We start from the raw sequence: 23,325 nt of genomic DNA on the forward strand, positions 1-23,325 counted from the left end.
AACATTGATATATTTGTGCCAAAATAACTGTAAAATACAAATAAATGTTGAAAATTACAAAGATGATCTTGATTTGGTCTCAGTGGGCCGTGGTCTTGGTCTTGTCTCGATCTTGAAGGCGCTTGAACTTGGTCTTGTCTCGGTCTCGAGATCTGACATTCAATGAGTAAGAAAATGGAGATAGATTTATAAAACACACTGATATATGTATGCCAAAATAGCTGAAAAATCCAAATAAATGTTGAAAATAGAACAAAGATGGACTCAATTTGGTCTCGATGGGCTGTGGTCTTGGTCTTGTTTTGGTCTTACAATTCAATATGATACACGATACATGGCTCACGACATGATATTATCTCTAGTGTCATAGTACTCGAGACTGGTCTTGGTCTCCAGACTGGCCTCGGAACCGTTTTTTTTAACAGTCTTGGTGTCGTGACTGGCCTCGAGACAGTTTTTTTGCAGTCCTCAAAACGGTCTTCGTCTCGTCTCAGTCTTGTCACGATCTTGAAGGTCAAAGATCTGAGTAAGAAAATGGAGATAGATTTATAAAAACATTCATATATATGTGCCAAAATAACTGTAAAATACAAATAAATATAGAAAATTACAGAGATGGTCTCAGTTTGATCTAGATGGGGGGTGGTCTTGGTCTTGTCTCGGTCCCACAATACACGATACATGGCTCAAGACTCGGTCTAGGGTCGTAGTACTCCAGACCGGTCTTGGTCTCCAGACTGTCCCCAGAACCGTTTTTTCTTGGTGTCGAGACTGCCCTCAAAGTCTTCGTCTCTTCTCAGACTCAGTTTGGTCTTGGTCTAGACCTGGTCTCTGGACGCTGTGGTCTCGGACAGGTCTTAGTCTCGATTCCTGTGGTCTTGACTACAGCACTAATATACAGACTAGTAACAAAGCGATAATCAAATGTGTGAATGAAACAAAACACAACTCCAGGTCTATTTTTGACACGGTAACATCATTATAACATTACTTAACACTCACAACAGTCAGTGTTGCATAATTTAGGACGTCCAGAAATCAGATACTCGGATAGATTTCGGTGTACACGTGAACATAACCTGACTGCGTTTCCATGTTGTTTAAAAAGTCATCAGCACACAGTTGTATCACTTTCACTAATGTCCCATCTTCTGTGTTTGTGTGTGTTCAGCTGGTGAGAAGGCCATCGTGTGTGACCAGTGCGGTGCCCAGTTCCAGACCGAGGAGTCCCTAGAGGCCCACCGGCAGATCCACACTGGTAAGGAGCTCCAAACCACCAACCAAAATAACTATCGGCAGCACATGCTATTTAAATGCCGTCAGTATGTGGGTTAGGCCATTTCAAGGACACGTTTACTTCAACTCAACAATTCTGAAAAGGAGTGCGGAGAAGAAAATACTTATTTGCCCTCACTCCGTTTTACCATGGCAACAATAATCAAACTTCTGCCATACTCTACCGATATGTTTTTAGGTTCTTTTGCCAGACCAAGAGTTTGTTTTCATACTTGACAGTTTCGTTTTCCTCAGAGTGGTCACGTGATGTTGCTGTGATGCGTCCGGTCAGCTGATATAAACAGGTTTTGGCGCTGTTTTCCTACCAGTGGAGGCAGGAGGACAGCGCCATCTGCAGTCCGACTTCCTCAGGACAGTATCCCAGGTGTGTGAGAGTAAAAAAAGCCCCCTCAGCACCAAAACTTTAAATCAGCTAACCGGACACGTCACAGCAACATCACGTGACGAAACTGTCAAGTATGAAAACAAACTCATGGTCTGAAAAAAGAACCAAATAACATAAATTATCGGAAGACCAAATGAACCTTATTGGACCATACTCTACCAAGTTTACTGCAAAGGTTTTCCATACGTAAGAACTTTTTTGTTGAGGGTTTGTCACCTGCTTGTTTCTATGGATATGTTATTGCTCTGTGTAGAATATTCCACAGTATGACATTAAACAACTCTATATTACATTTATTTAATTACCGTATTTTTCTGACTATAAAGCGCACTTGAAATCCCTTAATTTTCTCAAAAATCTACAGTGCGCCTTATGTATTAATTCTGGTTTTGCTTACTGATCTCAAACCGATTTTCACATATATTCCACTGAGTCGTGTTCTTTAGTTCGACACAAGCTGAACCACATCAGTGCACAAGGAGCGAGCTGTTTTTCAGTGCTTATAGTTTATGCAAATTCGTCATGTGGTTTTAAGTTTCGCTTCTGTAAAACGTAAACAAATGTGCGCAAAGCTCCATTAAACACATTATTACTCAATGTATATTTTGTATAAATAATTGTGTATTCTCCTCATAGGAAATCAAAAAGTCTCAAGTGTCACCCTTTTGTTTCACTTAATGCACCTTATAATCCGGTGAACATTATGTATGAAAATAGATGAGAAAATTTAACATTATTGATATTGCGCCCTATAAACCGTTGCACTTTATAGTACAAAAAATATGGTACAGGTGGTTTTATAGCTCAAAAATACCTAGAAAAACAGACATTCTGACTGTGAGCAGGCGTCACCTCTCCACAGATCTGACCTGTAACTTGGTCTGGTTTGGTCTCCATGAAGATAGAAAGGTTTAATAACATTCTGTGAAACATTCGGGACAAAGCAATAACATCTCCAGAAACTATTTGACGAACCTTCTACCAAAAAAGTTAGGGTCTCCAAGTTTATTCTTCTACGTACAAATTTTGCTATAATTTATATTTATTTATATTTATACTTTTGCTTAAATGGTTTCATATTTGGGGATTATTACACTTCTGTTGGCTATTAAATATCAGCACACAGCATATTTAGATCATCATGTTACATTTTATTGTTTTGAAAATGAAATATTCACCGAAAACGACGTATAGTTTCAGTTTTGTTTTTGGCATTTTAAAACTTCTGCTCATCGCATCAGATTTGTGAAGTTGTAGTGTCTTGTTGTGGATCCTGCTTTTGTATATTTATGAAAATCTAAAGAAGAAAAATAATATGTCCACAAATTTTGAGCTGAATACGAATGGATCAACAAACCTGCAATCGCAATGTTGGAAAATAAGCCAGTTTGATTGCGTAATACCTTTTTTGACCATGGAGTTTTTAAATATTAATCAGTTTTTAAAGGTAACTTCTACTGAGTCCTACCTACCGCTACATATTTTTCATGTTGGTGTTTTATTTTAGTCCTTCGCATTAAATGAATTCCCAATTTCATTAAACCTCTCCTTGAACTGACAGATCACGTCCGCCCGTATGAGACGTGACTCGGGCTTAGTTACCGTAATCTCGGTAATCTGCAAACTAAGTCAACTTGGCAGCCCCGCTTTGTTTATCAATGCGCTGTTATGAGGAAGAGGAGGAGGAAGAGAGGGATGAGGGTGAGGAGGAGTGAGGAGCGGGGAATCCAGGTGCCAAGTTTAGACTGTATGTATAAATGGTCATAGCTCATGCACAAAAAGGAAGTTTGTAAGTGGGATTTTCCAGCTCCTTCTGATTTTGGCTCCCATTGACTTCCATTAGAATATTGTGGCTCCTCTCTCTGTACCTGCTGCTGTGAGCCTCGTCGTTTTGGTCTTAAAATGTTCGTATTAACCTGCTCTACGTGATCCTGGTGTTGTTGTTTTTTTTCGCTATTTTGTCCGTCAAAAAAAATCCTATTCATAAAGTACAGCCCGGCTCCAAATTCTTTCACAAGGTGACGTCTGTGGTGCCAAGACGTAAATATTAACGTTGAGAATCACAAGGTCCTTCACAATTCGATACGATACACGGCTCACGACAAGATATTATCACTTGTGTCGTAGTACTCGAGACCGATCTTGGTCTCAAGACTAGCCTCAAGACCGTTTTTTTTTTGTCTTCTTGGTCTCGTCTGACTCGACCGCGTTTGGTCTCGGTCTTGTCACGGTCTTGTCACGGTCTTGAAGGCACTGGGACTCGGTCTTGTCACGGTCTTGAAGGCGCTGGGACTCGGTCTTGTCACGGTCTTGAAGGCGCTGGGACTCGGTCTTGTCACGGTCTTGAAGGCACTGGGACTCGGTCTTGTCACGGTCTTGAAGGCACTGGGAATCGGTCTTGTCACGGTCTTGAAGGCGCTGGGACTCGGTCTTGTCTCGGTCTTGAAGGCGCTGGGACTCGGTCTTGTCTCGGTCTTGAAGGCACTTGGACTCGGTCTTGTCACAGTTTTGAAGGCACTTGGACTCGGTCTTTTCACAGTCTTGAAGGCGCTTGGTCTCGGTCTTGAAGGCGCTTGGACTCGGTCTTGTCATGGTCTTGAAGGCGCTTGGACTCGGTCTTGTCATGGTCTTGAAAGTGCTTGGACTCAGTCTTCTCTCGGTCTTGAAGGTTTGACACTCGACGAGTAAGAAAACGGAGATAGATTTATTAAAAACACTGACACACATGTGCCAAAATAACTGTAAAACTGTCTCAGTCTTTTGTTGATCTCTGCTTTTAAAAGTCTGGGTCTGGTCTAGGTCTCGGGACCCTGTGGTCTCGGACTGGTCTTGGTCTTGATTAGTCCATTGTTTTGACTACAACACTAATTATCATGATATGGTGATACATGTGATACACAAATCTGAAACTCTGACATTTTGCTGTTTTTTTAAGAACCAGACACATTTTAGTCACAATATTTCTATGTTAAATCACTACTTCTACTTTAATCATCAAAACAGTGAATAAGTCGAGTGTACTGCATAAACAAGTTTCCTTCAACTAAATAAGCAGCAAAATTATCATGTGATCAGAAAAAAAACAAAAAGATACCAAAAATACTCTTGTCTTGTCAATACAGCCATCCATTATAACAATACTGTATCACCAAATTAGCATCACGATATATAGATATTGTGATATTTTTGCAGAAGTACGGTAAATATAAGTACAGAACTGATCTCGGAGAGCAGAAAACTAAACCGGAGCCTGGTTTGTCTGTACAGGAAACTCTTTGTAAAGTGCATGAACTCAGGTGTGTGGATGTGGGAGGGAAGTACGGTCTGTTCTTGATTGGAATGTGAATAAAAAAAAAAAAAAAAAAATGTGGGTTGATTACAAAAGTAAAGGCCCCCCCACAAAAAAAACAAAAAAAACCCAAACAAAAAAAAAAAAAAGTTCAAAGTTCAACGTTTGACTGAGGCTTATCGACTCTGGAGTAACTTTTTAATTATTTATCTATTTATTTATGTTTATTTTTTGTATGTTTTTGAGCATTTTGAATTTAAAATGCTTGGTGATAGGAGGTAGAGTTGTATAAAGTATCAAAAATCTGATCCTAATCAAGACTAAAACTAATACTGAACCAAGGTACTCATTTGTGCAAGTATCGATGCAGCAACAAACAAAAAAAAGGTCAAAAACAAAACTTTTCTGAGCAGTTTTTGTGTCATTTTGAGCAAATATAAGACAAATATGCAAAAATAAAGTATCAAAACTACCTTCTGTTATTAAAAATCAAATCAAACAAATAAAAAATTGTGGTATTGTAATCGGTATCGAGCACTTACTCAATCCCCCAGTGTCGATATCAGCATTAATAAACTGTAAATGGACTTTTGTGTTTATTTGGTACATTTCTGTCAGCGGCGTGTGGTTGTGTACACTGCAGGTGTGTCAATGTTTGGGGAAAAAGAGAGTACAGATTGTTCTTGATAAGAATGTTGTTTTAATATTAGATCATGTGAGAGCGATTGGATTTGTGACAGAGGAAGACCAGCGGCTGGAATCTCGACACACACACACCAGGACTAAAACAGGACTAAAATGAGACTAAAATAAGACTAGAACAGGACTAAAACAGAACTAAAATGAGACTAAAACAAGACTCAAACGAGAATTAAAACAAGACTAAACCAGGGCAAAAACAAAACTAAATCAGGACTAAACCAGCATTAAAATGAGACTAAACCAGGACTAAAACAAGACTAAACCAGGACTTAAAGGAGACTAAAATAAGACTAGAACAGGACTAAAACAAGACTAAAATGAGACAAAAATAAGACTAGAACAGGACTAAAACAAGACTAAAATGAGACGAAAACGAGGATTAAAACAAGACTAAACCAGTACTATATCAGGACTTAAATGATACTAAACCAGGACTAAAACAAGACAAACGACACTAAACCAGGACTAAAATGAAACAAAACCAGGACTAAACTAGGACAAGAACGAGACTAAAATGACAGTAAAACAGGACTAAACCAGAACTAAACCAGAACCAAAACGAGACTTAACCAGGACTAAACTGAGACTTAAACAGGACTAAACCAGAACTAAACCAGGACAAAAACAAGACTAAAATGAGACTAAAACGAGACTAAACCAAGACTAAACCAGGACTAAACCAGGACTAAACCAGGACTAAACCAGGACTAAACCAGGACTAAACCAGGACTAAACCAGGACTAAACCAGGACTAAAATGATACTAAACCAGGACTAAACCAGGACTAGAATGAGACTAAACCAGGACTTAAACAGGACTAAAACAAGACTAAACCGGGACAAAAATAAAACTAAACAAGGACTAAAACGGGACTAAACCAGGATTAAAATGAGACTAAAATTAGACTAAACCAGGACTAAACCAAGATTAAAAGAAGACTAAATCAGGACTAAAACAAAACTAAGCCAGGACAAAAACAAGACTAAACAAGGACTAAAACAAGACTAAACAAGGATTAAAATGAGACTAAAACAGGATTAAACCAGAACAAAAACAAGACTCAACCAGAACTAAACCAGGACTAAACCAGGTCTGCCGCAGGAGGCCGGTCCCCCTCAGTGGTTCACGTGGCTCTAACATGTCGGAGTTGTACTTCGGTCTTGGGCCGTGCAGAGACTTGTGCACAAACAGAGCTGCTTTAAAGTCTGCTCAAACACAACATCACACTGTTTTGTTTTAGCAAAGAACTTCTTACAGCTACACAAACAACGAAAACAGCTTTTGTTAAATAACTCGCAATACAACTTTGACATTTGTATAAAATGATCAGAAAATACAAAATGTGACCTTGGTATGGCATTTCAACTGATTTAACTTTCAGATATGGATCGTACTTACGTTTTACTCAGTTACAAACTTAAGTAACTTTTTTAAGAACTTGTATTTTTGTACTTTTACTCCTAACTGAATAATATTTTTTTATTGACGTAACAGTTTTCATACTTGAGTAAAACTGAATAAGTCACAAAACAGACCAGGACTGAGACCAGGACCTAGGCCTAGACCAGACCAAGATCAGACCGTGATTGAAACCAGAACTGAGACCAGACTGGGACTTAGACTGGGACTGAGACCGGGACCAGACCAGACCGGGACTGAGACCGAGACCAGGACCAGGACTGAGACCAGGACTGAGACCAGGACTGAGACCAGGACTGAGACCAGGACTGAAAAGGGTTTAGTCCTGGTTTAGTTTTGGTCCTGGTGCAAAAATCCGGCATCGCAGTTTAAGTCACGGAAACGGAGCATTTTCCATTATTTATTTAAACGCAAAATCAAAAACTGAATAAACAAATCTTTATCTCTATTTTCATTTTGGTTTTGGAGACAAATAATGAAGAAAATAGTTGTTTTTTCGTTTTCTTATTTTTTGTTTTATTTTGAAAAATGAATGAATGATACACAGATTTGATTTGAACAAAAAACTACAGGTATAGAATGTGATAAAAAATCATGTCCAAACTTGTGTCCGTAATCTGCTTAGAGACTCTCTTCTTCAGGGTCACCATCACTTTTACCTGAAATCTGAAATCTTTACACACACACGAGGGCTAAAACAAGACTAAACCAGGACAAAAACAGAACTAAACCAAGACTAAACCAACACTAAACCAGGACTGAAACAAGACTAAACCAGAACTAAACCAGGACTAAACCAGGACTGAAACAAGACTAAACCAGGACTAAACTAGGACTAAAATGAGACAAAAACAAGACAAAAACAAGACTAAACCAGGACTAAGCCAGGACTAATCTTGGACTAAAACAAGACTAAAACAGGACTAAAACAGGACTGAAACAAGACTAAACCAGGACTAAAACAGGACTGAAAAGACTAAAACAGGACTAAAACAGGACTGAAACAAGACTAAACAGGACTGAAACAAGACTAAACAGGACTAAAACAGGACTGAAACAAGACTAAACCAGGACTGAAACAAGACTAAACCAGGACTAAAACAAGACTAAACCATGACTAAACTTGTATTTTTGTACTTTTACTCCTAATTGAGTAATATTTTTATTGAAGTAACAGTTTTCATACTTGAGTAAAACTGAGTGAGTGACAAAAGCTTTATGATGATGATATAAAATGATTTGAACATTTGTTAGATATGATTTAGTTTTTCAAAATGGCGCAGTATCAAACAATAAAGTACAGGTTTAAAATGTGATAAAATAATATACAGATGCATAAATAAGTTCTAAACGTCAAAATCACGTCCAAACTTGCGTCCGTAATCTGCTTGGAGACTCTTTTCTTTAGGGTCACCATCACTTACTCATGTCCCGTCACTCCGCATGACCCCCGGCGCAGTTAAACCATCAACCCCGTCCAAAATAGCCCCCTCATCATCCTCATTACCGTCATCTTGCCTTCGCCCTTCACTCGCAGTCGCCCGCATTAACCCTCGGGCGACCAGTAGCAGCTTCGGTAGCGCGTCTTGTGGAGGCCCCTCGCTCGCCGGCGTTCGCGCTCGTTCACGGCACAGGCACGAGAGCGGGGAGGAGGGGGGGGGCGCCGGGTCAGATCTGGCCAATCGGCTCGCCCGGAGGCAGACGAGGGTTAAATAAGACTAATGATCCGGCAGTCATAACAGCGGAAAGCGAGGGGCTAAATATAGAGCGGAACCACTGGAGGAGTAGAAAGGGCAGGGGGGAGCTATAGGAGGGCGCGCACACGAGGATACACTGACAGAGTAATACGGAAAAGCATCGTTTGTGGAGAAAAATAATTGTACTATTGTATTTTTAATAAGTACACATCAATACCAAAATACTGATCATCCTGTACTGACGAGGTATTGAAAAGTTTTGATCCTCGTGCAAAAATAAGTACTTGAAATTTTGCAACAAAAACGGCAAATTCAGATTTTGTTTTGTTTTTGTTTTTAGTTTATCTGCACCTTGTTGTTTCTGGATCATGCTTCAGTATCGGAGTGAGAAAAGGGACTAAACGACTGAGGAAGCAGTTCATTTAAAAAAGTGTTCCCCCTTTTTTTTTCTACTTGCATTTCAGCAAACTTTTCTTGCCGTGTTTAGATATACAGTACAGTTTTGTACACGCAGCTCTTGTATTGTCCAATAATTAAAAGCATGTTTACTGCTAGTTGTTGTGGATTTATTAAAATAACTGGAGGGTGTTGCTGCTTGTAGTGGTCACTCAGTGGAACTTCAGCGGAAAAAAATCCCCTGGGCTGAGACAGGATTTTTCTCGTAGAGCGTAATGTACGAGAGGATTATAAGGCACACTGTCATTAAATGGTCTATTTTCGAACTTTTTTCACAAATAAACCGCACCGGACTTTAAAGGAAACCCAACAGTGTGATGGGTGAGTGGTTTTGTTTGTTCGGGTGCGTTCACGGTGACTCTGGGCTTTGTTCAGTTGTGGCGTGTAGGGAGGGTGCTGTCTGGGACCGCTGGATTGTCGGCGTGTTCGCAGTGACTCAGTTGTTCAGTTGTGTCTAGAAGTGACACATTGCGCTCGCTTTTCCGTTCCTCGTCGGCGTGGAGTGATGAGTGTGTCTGTGGGTGTGTTTCTCTGTGCGGTCGCTGTCTGCTCCATGTGTGTTTGTTTGTTCTGCGGGTGGTGTGGCTTTGTAGTTTACTGAAGTCGTGTTGGGACACTCGAGTGGATTCGTGTTTAGGCCACTCTGGATTGCGGGGCGCGCATCCGTTTTTTGATGCGGTTATAGGCTTAAGACCGCGTCTAATGGCCTGGAAAATACGATAATCACAAACTACTCGTGTTCGTCTGACAGGGACCTGCAACTTTCAAAAATGTCGGATTTTGTGGTGATTTTTACCTTTTTTTTTGGGTCATAAACTTTTTCTCAGCTCAAAACCCTTCAGTTGTCTTAAACACTTCATAATCGTTCGGTCCGGCTACATCCTGCTCCGCTCTAGCTCCTCTCGCTCTGATTGGTCAAAGCGATCATGTGATACACCAGCCCGCGCTCCATGCATGCACTCGTGTGCATTGGCGTGTGCCAGTGGGAGAAAAAAGACACTACTGCACATGCTGGTCGACCCACAGTCACCTGAAATACCTCGCTGCCTGGGCTAAAGGTGAATACGGAGTCATGCGCCATTGAGCTCGGCCCATTGACTTGAATGAGCGGCCATTTTGAAACCCCGGGGCTCGCCTGGTCCTGACACGAACTGTTTCCATGACTGGCACCAGTAAAGTTGCACTTTTTGTTTTGAAGTAATAAAGATATTTTTAGTTTACCTACAGGCTTGATATTTTGCAATTTGTAGCTAAGGCCCCAAATTAAGCATTTTTTTATGTCCAAAAAGTTGTTTATACATGTTTGCTGTGTGTTTTGTATGAAAGAATATGCATTTTATTTTATTTTTTAATTTGTATTTTTGGTCCTTTAGCTTTTCTTACAGCCATATGACACAAGTACAGCAGCAGATTGTGAAATAACAGGTTGTACTGAAAAAAGGATGTGTAAAACTTCATTAGGAGGTAAAAGTGGGAGTTTTAATAGCAAAATTAAGAAACAAATCCAGATGAGGACAAATGTACTAAAATTGCCTGTAGGTCAGGAAGGGTTAAAATGAGCTTGTCCTGTTTTTGCCCTTTTTTGTTTTTGTTTTTTGGCCAAATCTGCAAAATGAATGAAAAATGAAAAACAAGTCTTTATTTTTGTTATTTAAATTGTTCCGTCCACAGTGTTGGTGAGTAACAGATTATATGCACTGAAATCACAGTACAAATTATGAGTAACTGTATTCAGTTACAGTTACTGTTTCAGTGAGTGGTAATTGGATTACAGTTACTTTGTTGAAATAAATGGATTACACAGCAGTATTTTCCTGTTTTTACATTTTGGGTTATATCCCCCTTTTCTTTTATTTTTTCCGTAATTCCACTCATTGACGGACACTAAACCAGGTCTAAAACCGGGTCTAAACTAGGTCTAAAACCAGGTCTAAACCAGGTCTAAAACTGAGTCTAAACCAGGTCTAAAACCGGGTTTAAACTAGGCCTAAACCAGATCTAAAACCAGGTCTAAACCAGGTCTAAACCAGGTCTAAAACCAGGTCTAAAACCAGGTCTAAAAGGTCTAAACCAGGTCTAAACCAGGTCTAAAACCAAAAAAACCAGGTCTAAACCAGGTCTAAACCAGGTCTAAAACTAGGTCTAAACTAGGTCTAAACCAGGTCTAAACTAGGTCTAAACCAGGTCTAAACCAGGTCTAAAACCAGGTCTAAACTAGGTCTAAACTAAGTCTAAACCAGGTCTAAACTAGGTCTAAACTAGGTCTAAACTAAGGTCTAAAACCAGGTCTAAAACCAGGTCTAAACCAGGACGAGATTTTTATTGTCTTTTATCAGAAAAAACATCTTACGTGAAGATATATTGGTCTTTGCTTCTCTACAGCAAATCAAGTAATCCAAAGTATTCAGATTACATTACTCACTTTAAGTAATTTAATGGATTCCGTTACAAACTACATTTTGGGGTATGTAATCTGTAATCTGTAGGGGAATACATTTTAAAAGTAACCTTCCCAACACTGTCCGTCCAACGCGTCTTATTTTGAAATCCCCAGTGACTCCCGCTAATCCAGCGACGAGCCGCGTACAAACCCACGCTCCTGTTTACACTCCCGTGGCCCCTTAGTTACCCAAAGCCGGCGCGCTCATTACGACATCGCACCGTAGCCGCTCTTAAACGACACAAATTGCCGACTTAACACCGCGCTAACCCCAGACGTATAATAGCATCTTATGGACTAGCCTCTGCTCGCGAGTCTCCAGATGGCTCTTTGGAGTTGTAAAAATATGTCATGACTTTTATGGCTCGACATTAGAACACTGTGTAGTAATAAGCAGCGGAGCCTGACCCGCTAAAACGACTACACTTAAAGCTTAGAGTCACTTAAATACAGTGGGTTTAAAAGGAGCAGACGCAACGCTCCTCGCAGACGGAGCAGAACTGTTGCATGTGCGCTAAATAATCGAGACGGATTCACTAAAATGGACGCCGGTGATGTTTGGAGTCGTTTGTGAGGCTGGAATCGTCTCGTGTGCAGATAAACATGTGCTTCTCAGAGTCATATAATCTTACGCATGGACTTTAAAGGGACCACGCTACGCAAAAGTGACTCTTGTGAGATTTTAGGCGTGTTATAATGTTGTTACCTCATCAAAAATAGATCTGGAGTTGTGTTTCGTTCACGCGTGTTTGAGTGATCATTTATTATCAGTCTATTTACATTTCTGAAGCTCAAACTGCTCCGTTCCACCTTGGTCCATGTAATATTTATTTTTTTGAATGAAAAACAATAAAATGGGAAAACAGTTTATTTCATTTTTCTGTTTTAGTGTCAAACAACAAGACAGATTTCGATCTCTATTTCCGATATTTACCTCCGCCAAGGAGGTTATGTTTTTGCCGGCGTTTGTCTGTTTGTTTGTTTGTTTGTTTGTCTGTTTGTTTGTTTGTTTGTCTGTTAGCAACATAACTCAAAAAGTTATGGACCGATTTTGATGAAATTTTCAGGATTTGTTGGAAATGTGAAAAGGAAGAACTGATTTCATTTTGGGGGTGATCCGGAAGAAATCCTGGATTCTGGATCACTTTGAAATTTTAGTTAACATTGTGGTAAATGGGGCCAAAAAATTTGTTTCTCAATATCTGGGTTAATTATTGACCAAACCCCATGAAATTTGACTCAGGGATGGACAATGGGATCCTCTTTCATATTCCAAAGGCTGATCCGGATCTGATCCAGAAGACTGATTGTATCGCAATTTATATAAAAAATGGGGGTAGTCTGCTTTTCTAGTTAATTTAAAGTTAGATTTTTGATTGGTGTTATTTGAACTACTCTCGGTGCCTATTTTCATTTTGATATTTTATTCTCTCTGGTTTATTTGCTGTGAGAAGAAGTTACCTGAAAAATTGTTGCAAAGTGTCAACTATCCCCTCGCTGCTTCTTGTTTCTCGTTATGGAGTTCAACAATGACTTTCTAAGACGCGAAAGTAAACGCAACGCTATAAAAGAAGAGAACATGTTCAAAAGCAGGGTCCGTGTAACATTTGCTCTTTTGAATTTCAATTAAGAACAAAAAACAATAACATAGGAAAACAATAAAATGGGAAAACAGTTTTAGTGTCAAACAAAAACAAAAAAAAACTGATTTCAACCTCTATTTCCAATGTTTAATTTAAAGTTTATTTCAAATAACACCAGCATCATTTTATTCTCTCTGGTTTATTTGAGGTGAGAAGGATTTACCTGAAAAATTGTTGCAATTTTTGTGGACAAACATGTCTCTTATTTTATAGCAATGCATTTTCTTTCACATCTTAGAAAGTGATTGTTGAACTTCACGATGAGACAGGAAGCAGCGATAAACTCTCCTTTGGTCAGTTGACACCATAGAACTATCATAAAATTATTAATAAATCTTAATAATATATTTAAATATATGTCCATGGTTAACACTGAATTCACAGGCGGTGTGCTAAGTAGCAGAACTTCTGAAGCAAATAAACCAGAGAGAATAAAATATCAAAACTGACATAGGCACCGAGACTGGAGGTATTATTGGAGTTATTTGAAATAAACTTTAAAATAAATATTAGAAATGGAGGTCAAAATCTGTCTAAAACAGAATAATGAAATAACAAACGGTTTTCCCATTTGATTGTTTTTCATTCTTAGTTGAAATTCAAAAGTACGAATGGGACACGAAGCCACCTTGTGATGTCACAAAGTGCTAGTTTTAAAGTTACCAACTACCTTTTTTACCTTTAGTTCAGTAGAAATTGGCAATTCCTGGGCTGAAATGATCCAAATGATTCCAGTGAAGGTGTGTGGAGTTTCAAAACACAATGAAGCACTTCCTGTATTACTAGATGACATCACAAGGTGGACAAGCGTCTTTTCAGTTTGAGAGAAGAAGAACTCGGCCAAAATATGCAGGATTTGTGAGTTAAACATGTGTGAATGAAACAAAACACAACTCCAGGTCTGTTTGTGATGAAGAAACAAAATTATAACACAAATAAGTAGAAAAAAGTAGTGAGTTTTTTTGAAATCTTGGCCTTAATTCTTCTAAATCTAAATGTGTGTCTGTTTCATTTTATCATGTTTGATGAACAGATCTGAACATATTGCCTTGATGTGTCACACGTGTGTCCCTGTGTGTGTTCAGTGTGTGTGTTGAGTGTGTGTGTGTTGGTGTTTGTTGTCGTCTTTTGGCTCGTCTCTGTCTGATGTGATTCTCTCGACTCCTGACAGCTCCGCAGCCCCGAGACACGTTACGTCATCACAATATTTGCCCCCTCGCTTCCCTCTCTCTTTTTCTCTCTCTCTCTCTCTCTCTGTCTGTCTCCCACTCTCACTCCCTCTTTCTCCCGCTCTCTCCCCCCTTCTCTCCTTCTCTCTCTTGCTCTCATTCTCTAACTCCCTCTCTTTCTCCTTGTCTCTCCTTCTCTCTCTTTCTCCACCTCCCTCTCTGCCTCTCTCTCTCTCTGTCTGTCTCTCTCTCCCATCCACTCTCTCTTTTTTCTCCCACTCTCTCTCTCCTTCTCCCTCCCTGTCTGTCTTGCTCTCTAACTCCCTCTCTGCTCTCTCTCCTCTCTCTCTCTCTCCGTCCGTCCCTCCCTCGTTCCGTAGTGAAAGGCTGGTATTGTGGCGTGTGATCAGCTGTGCAGTGACTCACCGTCGCACAGACTCGGTCTTTTGTGTGACGCTTGCATCATTTTCACCTGAAATGCTCCTCGCGACAGGGGGGCCCAGTGTTCACCCGCGACAGGTGCCCATTCACCTTTTGGGTTCAAATGGAAGTGCAGGTTCGGAGTCTTAAAATAGATCGAAATGTGGTTATTATAGAGTGAGCGGGACGGCGGGCGGCCTCCGCTCATAACTACAAGTAAAACTAAACGCTCCATTCAATTCCTCACAAAAAAAACAAAAAAAATTAAAATAAAAATGACTTGGTGAAAAGTTTCAGAATTTGTTGGACACTTTTCATCTGCATAACTTATCTAACATTTAAAAAAATCTGGTTTATTTTATTATTTATTTTATTTTTATTATTTTTATTTATTTATTTATTTATTTATTTATTTATTTATTTAACTATAATGACATTTCTATGAATTAATTGTAAGAGTTAAAAATGTTTGGTGATAAAAACTAACCACTAGGGATGTGCAAAAATATTGAAATATCAACATATCGTATAGTTTAATGCGCTGATACAGTATCGATATCGTGGGCTGCTGTATCGATATATCACCAGGAGTATTTTTTTGTATATTTTACTAAAGCGCTACAGTTTTGTTGAGGAAGAAAACTCGTTTATGCGACACATTTGACATTTTCAGTTTTTTTGTGTGAATCATATAGGGATGTCACAACAATTGAAATATCGTGATATCGTATCGTCAGAGTTCTCACAATAACATCATGGTCCATCACAATATAATGAATTACAAGTCTCTTTGCTTAAATTAAGAGTTATGGTGCAGCAATAGACAGAGGGAAATACATAGACCATGATCCTTTGCTCCATTTCAGTGTTGACTACAAGAAGAAATAACAGTTCTAAGCACTTTTAAGTCTTAGTTCTTTGGATTAAGTCTTGTCAAGACATTTTAAGAGGAAAAAGTCGCATATTCACAGTTTTAACTGTTTAGCTTCCACAAAATATCGTACCTTGAAATGTATATCGTGAAAATATCGTGCTGAGCGATTTGGATATTGTTACATTCCTAATCGTGAGCTTTCCCGCGATATCGCAATAAATATCGTACCGTAAGACTTGGATATCGTTACACCCCTGGTTTCATATTCACTTTGCTCAAGAAGCGGTTTAACAAAGACTTTTAGTATCACAGTCATTATTTTTTACTGAACCGTACTGAATCGATTTGAAATATATCATATCGAACTGAAAGTGCACTGTATCGATATATGTATCGTTTCATGGCCTATGTACCCAGATATGTATCGTATCGGCAACTTCTGAATGATTCTGCCCTACTAACCACTCTGCCATACTGCAAATTACGCATCTTTCTATTCACAGTTTTTATTTATTTTTTTATTTTTAAATAGATAAAGTAGAAGTGCAATATATTATCTGGAATTAGTCTCTCAGAATTTAAAGCCCTTCTCAGAGAACAGCTACACCACCTTATGATATCAGCAGGTGGGACTGACCTTTAAAGAGGTGACCCTGGATTATCTCAGAAATCTGATTAATCTGATTCATTTTATGATGATTATTTACGTTTTGATTCATTTGTATTGTGATTTTAATGTATTTCTTATTCTGTAAAGCACTTTAAATGACTTTGTGTACGAATTGTGGTGTACAGATAAGCTTACCTTGCCTTTCCTTCCTTAAACGAACAATAAAATGCTTTATAATTAGCTGCAGACAGCACACAGTGGACTTATTTTGACCTCAGGAGCTGCTTATACGATATATCTGTACTGCGGCGAGACACATTTCGCACAAATTCGTGGGAAACAATCGGGGATAGAGTCTTTAACTAAATGACTGCAATTGACAGCGGTGTTTTTTTTTGCGCTCTGGGAATACTGCGCTGACTTTGCTGAGCTGACAGTACCCACAGTAACTCAGTGTACCAAAGTCCATGAAGCCAGCCTGTTTGGAGAAGAGTGTGACGCTAATGTGAATCACAAGTGAGCGGGGCATTCTTAAAGTGCTCTGTGTGAAAGTGTGAATGGGAGCCGGAGAATGGGGCGAGGGGGCTGACTGAGTAATTCCGCCTCATGATGTTTTGCTGCGAGTTTGCGAGCGGCGTAAGCTGATTCCCGATAATAGAAAACGGCCGGTGGTGGAAGAAGAGCTTAATTTAGTTAGGAAAAAGACAGTTGCACTAGCAAAAAATAAAAGTAAAAATGTTACATGAAAAAATTGACTCAAGTAAAAGTGCTTAAGTGTCCACCCAGGAAAAAAAACAATATCTAGGTAAGTTAAAATGACTTAAATTAAGAACACTTGACGTGACCCGAATGTGGTGAGTTTAGGGTGACTACATGTCCCAGTTGTTTCAAACTTAGGTTTCAAAATGGACCCTGATCTAAAATTTGATCAGCGGATTAGTGCTGTGGTAAAATAATTTTTTTTCCAGCTAAGACAACAGGCCGAAGTGAAGCCTGTTTTGTCAATGCAACATTTCGAAACTGTCACACATGTATTTGTGACGACTAGATTGGATTACTGTGATGCACTTTATGTTGGTGTGAGCCAAAATTTTTGGGTCCAAAACTCAGCAGTTCAACTTTTAACTGGAACCCGGAAACACAAGAGCATCTCACCTATTTTAGCCCCTCTCCATTGGCCCCCAGTGTCTTTTAGAGTCAATTTTAAAATTCTTTGATTTACTTTTAAGTGTTTGCACAAGTTAGCACCTTCTTACCTCGCTACCTCCTACCTCACTGACTTGATCCACCCTTACGCTCTCACACTTCATATTAGGGGGTATGATATTTATTGCGATATCGTGGGAAAGCTCACGATATGGTGGGGAGGTAAGTAAGTAAGTCTTTATTTATATAGCGCTCTTTACAGACATATGTCACAAAGACCCTTCACAGAGAATTTATAAATTCATTATTCTTTTTCTCCACACCCGGTGGTTGGTAAGCTACTATTGGAGCTACAGCTGCCCTGGGGCAGACTGAGGGAAGTGTGGCTGCCATGCTAATCGGTGCCATCAATCCCTCTGACCACCACCATCACTCACGCACACACCACTTTCATACTAGGCAATGTGGGTGAAGTGTCTTGCCTAAGGACACAATGACAGTTTTTATTCTTATTTTTTTGTGCCCCTGTGGCAGCTGATTTTCCCAGCGATCTCCCATCCAAGTACTAACCAGGCCCGGCCTTGCTGAGCTTCTGAGATCTGACGAGATCAGGCTTTGACAAGCTGGTATGGCCACAATTAGGCTCACGATTAGAGATGTAACAATATCCAAATCTCTCCGTACGGTATTTTCACGATATACATCTCATGGTACGATATTTATTGTGATATTTTGTGGAGCGAACAAAACTGTTAACTGATTTTCTCTTAAAATGCCTTGAAAAGACTTAATCCAAAGAACTACAACTGAAAAGTCTTAGAACTATTATTATTTCTTCTTGCAATCTGCACTGAAATGAAGCAAAGGATCATGGTCTATGTAGTTCCCTCTGTCTGTTTTAGCTATTGCTGCACCATCACTCTTAATTTAAGCAAAGAGACTTGTGATTCGATATATTGTGATGGCCCATGATATTATTGTGAGAACTTTGATGATACGATATCACAATATTTCGGTTATTGTTACATCCCTACTAATCTGCACTGTGCCTATTAGATAAATCAAATAAATAAATCATTTCTTTAGCCAAAATACAGAAATCCATGTTTGCGAATGACAGTAAAACAAAAGAAATGCAGCGACAGAAGCTCCTCAGATTAAGACTGACACGAGAATGCACAATGTTACACGCTCTTTTCACTCTTTTATTTATACCAACCATCCCAACCCAGATGTGTCCCAGTTTAGAATTTGGAAAATGTGGTCCCCGTAAGTGCGTTGTGTGTCCGAGTCGCTCTGTGGAAGAGTGTAGTAAAGAGTGTGGGCCTATGCAGTGACTGAAGGGTTATGGACCAGCGTGGACTTTCGGACAAAGCTCTAGTTAGTATTCATTAGATAAAGATTTTAGCCTTTTTTTTTTTTTTTTTTAGCTCTTTATAGCCCACATTTTTGGCAATCTTCCTTTTCCTCACTCCATTGCCACTAAGCTTTTCTTATGTTTACCAAAACCTGATTTAAAAGTACAATTATCCACAATTTACGCGATAAATAGCCAGATGCTAGGTAGCTCCACTCGCGCAGAAGCCCCCGTTCCTCGTGCTCTTCACACGGCTCTGAAACACATTCGATTTGGAGTTTGTTTATCTAAACCAAGGCCAATCAAGAGCGTGGGCCCATCATGCATCTGAGCTGCTGAAAAGTGCAGCAAAAGCACTACATATTGTCAGCTGTGGACAACCATCAATGCGTTTTGTGTTTTCGAAATCTCCGTGGGATAAAGGCGGTGAAGGACGAATGACGATGGCTCTATAAATGCGTTTTGATAAGACGTGTTAAACAGACCCAACCTTGCATGAAGAGGCTTAGGGACTCGTGTGTTCTGCGGTAAAGAGTTCTCTGTTTAACATGGAGGCTGTCGATCGCAAAACGAGGTGGTCATTACTGGTGGTTTTGTCTGCTAAAAGGAAACAAAATGGTTAAAGGAAAAGAATAATATGTAAAATAACAATCTATTATCTTTAAAAAATCTGATTTATTTACAGTATTTTTCAGAGTATAAGTCGCACCAGCCAAAAAATGCGTAATGAAGAAATAAAAAACATATAAGTCTCACTTTTTGGGGGAAATCTATTTTATGAAATTAGAGACCAGGAACTGACATTTAGTAATAACAATAGAACAGAGAACAACAGACTGTTAACGTCACATATGAACAGTTCTTCGGATAATTATAGCATAAACAACAGAACAAGTTTACCAAACTCTCCATCTCACTCCAGATCACTAAATCCACTGAATTCTTCATCCTCAGTGTCACTTCTGAGCAACTCCACAGCCTCCAGAGGTAAACAGAGCGCCGCTTCCTCTTCTGTGTAGCTGTCGTCAGACTCAGCATCAGTTCCAGTTAGAATTATTCCAGCCTTTCTGAATCCTGACAGGATGGTTTCGGTGTCACTGAAGTCCAGGCTTTGTCCATCCATCCAGTGACTTCCAGGAAAGTTTCATGGTGCATCCTCCTGGCGTCACAAGTTTCTCGCTCACTCCAAAATTTCTCCTGCTCTATTACCGTTTTCTGTTTTAAATTTAGCTACTTGCAGCTTGTTTTAGGGGCATTTGTGTTCGGTCTTGTCAGTCGTCTTCATAAGTTTGTTTAAATGTTAAAATGGACAGAGGCTCTTTCTGCAGGAGACATGTGCAGTAGAGTGAAGTGACAGTGATACAGGAGGAACTGGAGCAGCAGATACTGACACACAAGACTAGAGCGCCCTCTTGAGGCCGTCAGTGTGAAAATTTTTATATATAAATCGCAGGAAACACCCAAACCATGAAAAAAAGTGCAACTTATAGTCCAAAAAATATGGTATTCGGTATTAGTTTACATAATTTATTCAAATAGATAATAAAAAATGTAAAGATGAATACAAAATGCATATATGTGTGCAATAAACAGGAATATGAATAATAAAAATAATGAAAACTCATTATTTTCAAAATACTTGGATTTAAATGAAATGCAGTATATTTTATCAGTATATGAGTCCACTGTGTACTCTCTGCATTTAATTATAAAGTGTGTTATTGTCAAAGAACCAGAAAGTGTCCAGTTATCATGCTATTTGGTCTCTGAAAATTGTGAAAAGCGCTTGCAAACTCATCCCAGTGAATAATGACGATGCTCGGAATATGAAAGTGAGGAATAACATTGGACCACTGCAAAATGAGTTAAATTTTTCACGTTTTTAAGATGGTAAAAATCAGCTACTGCACCTTTTAAGGAAAAAAAAAAAACAGTCAATTAAATTACTTAAAACTGACCCTTTAGTAAATGTTTTCATATCCTTGAATAATCCGTGTCAAATTTCCATATTCCCAGATGTCCGCGTCAGATATTGTCTCTGCTCCCAGACTAACACTCCAGCGTGTTTTCCAGTGCGGTGGCAGCTGTCCTCATCTCCTTTTCATTAGATTGTTTTGGTGCGCGCTGTAATTCACGGCGCTTGTATTTTATTGGTAAGCCCACCGCACTCTCATTCCACTTGATTAAACTTTCGCGGGGCCCACAACAAGCAAAAGGTCAGAATGTAGCCGGAGAAAAGTGTCGAGCAAATCAACGTTTGCCATGAATTCGGATGGAGCCGGAATCCGCAGTGGATTTTTGAGCTCGATTTATCCCCGTCTCACTTTTTTGTTATAACTTTTTGGTTGCGCAACGTGTGAACTGCAGGTGCACGGATTCAGTGAGCAATTAGTGCCCTATTTTAGGCTGTTGAGTTCGCTCCTGAGCTCGTCAATTGATCCAAGTGCTGGTGGAGGTGCTGTAATACGCAAACCAGGCTATTTTGAGTTTTTAGTTGTAAAGTTGCTACCTTAAAGCCACTGTACCTGATTTTTACCATCTTGAAAATGTAGAATTTATATATTTATGGATGTTTATTAAACCAGGATAGACCCACAGGTGCAGTATCCAACGTTTCAGCTGTGAAGATGTTTCTGCTTTGATTGGAATGTTCCACAGTGTGCCATAAAACAAATCTATCTCGTGTTAAGTAAATTACAGGTATTTTGATCGCTCAAAAATGCTCTAAAAACATGGATTCTCATTGTCAGTATAGTCACTTCTCCACAAATCTGACCTGTAACTTGGCTTTGTTGCGTCACCTGCTTGTTTGTTTAATTCCGTGCTGTATAAAAATTCCAGGCAAAGCGATAACATCTCCAAAGAAATGAGCATTTGGCAGATCCTCCATCAGAAAAGTTAAGCTGTGCACCTTTAAGAATCTCTTAAAGGCACAGGGGGAACATGCAAACTCCACAAAGAAAGGCCCCCGCGCCCTCGAGAATCCAGAACCTTCTTGTTTTAAGGCAAGAGCTCTTCCCGCTGTGCCACCGTGCCGCTCGAAACCAAAAACCAAAAGCACTGAAATGGTTTGCAGTGGTCCAAAGTTCTTCCTCACGTACCTTTTGTATTCCGAACATCCTGATTCTTCACCGTGACGAGTTCCTCAGCACTTTCCACAACTTTCAGAGCCCAGAGTTTGTCCATCATAATAACAACTCACTACAACTAGTAGAGCAGGTTGACTTCTTAGCGTCGAGAGCGATGCAGCCCTCGTCCTCAAACTCCTCCCAATGGATCACACTCGCAAAAAAAAAAAAAAAAAGGACGGGACGTAAGAACTGTTCGTTGACGCCAAATTGTTGTAAAATTTCTAGCCTGCAAACATCAAAAAAGAACTGGAAAGAGGTCTCGAATCAAGGAGTCTGAATTATTCAAGCAATTGTGTGCTCACACTCACAGAACTCCCCATCCCTGTAACAGAGAGTCCATCCCTCAGCTGTGACATAACAGTGTGTACAGTTTTTATACCTCACGAGGGGCATGAGGCGCAGGGATAATACAGACACATAAGATAAGACCTGGTCTCTCAGAGAACAAGTCAACACAGGCTGGGTCAGCACAAGTCAAGACACAACAATCAGTAGAGTAACAAGTTAGGATTGATATAAAGGATAGACTTAAGGAGCACAAGGCCAAAGTGTTCGACGTAGGATAACAGGATTACAGTGAGCTGTCAAACTAGTGACAAAAATCAACATGTAAGAATCAAGAGGTTCTGATAACGTTGCTTAAAGGTTGTATAGAGGATTTTCTTTTTTTTTAAGTTTCAAATTGTCAATGAAAGTTTAAAATACCATTACAGAGATGCAGCAGCCTTGTAATTATGATGACCAAAAAAAAAAAAGAAAAAAAGCCAAGTACAAGGAGGCAAAAACTCAAACAAATGAAGCGGCCCCAGACGTGTAACGTGTAATGTGTGTCCATTTTACAAACTGGACTGTATTTTGGCAGACAAGCTCAGCGTTTAGGCGACTTCCGTAAACACTGAGCACACTCGCTGCCTGTGACGTCGTCGTGTCCCCCATTGCGCATGTGGGACACTTTTGGGGCATTTAAAGTTCCCACTGGAGATCACATACAAGTCATGTTTAATAGGAAATGTGAATGACCTCGCCAAAAAAATCCAAATTGAGCATTAAGCCCTGCAGTCTGAACTAGGGATGGGCATGATTGGTCAATTAATCAGTAACTGATCATTAAGAATTTCGTTGATTACGTTCATTTTAATCGACAAACCGAATGTAGGTCGCTGTGACCAAACGTCCATTTTTCCTCGGACGTGTCCGTTTTCCAAGTCTTGTCCTGGCTGTCCAGGTTTTTTTAATAAAGTGATGCAGATGTTCAGGTTTTCATTACCTTTCATTGGGCCATTAAATTGAG

At 39.5% G+C, this 23,325-nt stretch overlaps 1 protein-coding gene across 2 annotated transcripts in view; it reads left to right on the forward strand.

Annotated features, from left to right (window-relative positions):
- Positions 1 to 23,325, forward strand: part of zbtb16a (zinc finger and BTB domain containing 16a) — a 436,887-nt gene that overhangs the window by 300,347 nt on the left and 113,215 nt on the right. For both annotated transcript variants that reach the window (XM_020917836.2, XM_020917837.2), the window contains exon 4: positions 1,172 to 1,258. In XM_020917836.2, the coding sequence (XP_020773495.1) occupies positions 1,172 to 1,258 (87 nt within the window). The remainder of the gene's footprint in view (positions 1 to 1,171; positions 1,259 to 23,325) is intronic.

The sequence above is a fragment of the Boleophthalmus pectinirostris genome, unplaced genomic scaffold (genome assembly GCF_026225935.1).
Source record: "Boleophthalmus pectinirostris isolate CB_2022bp ecotype Guang Dong unplaced genomic scaffold, ASM2622593v1 HiC_scaffold_12, whole genome shotgun sequence".
Classification (NCBI taxonomy): Eukaryota; Metazoa; Chordata; class Actinopteri; order Gobiiformes; family Gobiidae; genus Boleophthalmus; species Boleophthalmus pectinirostris.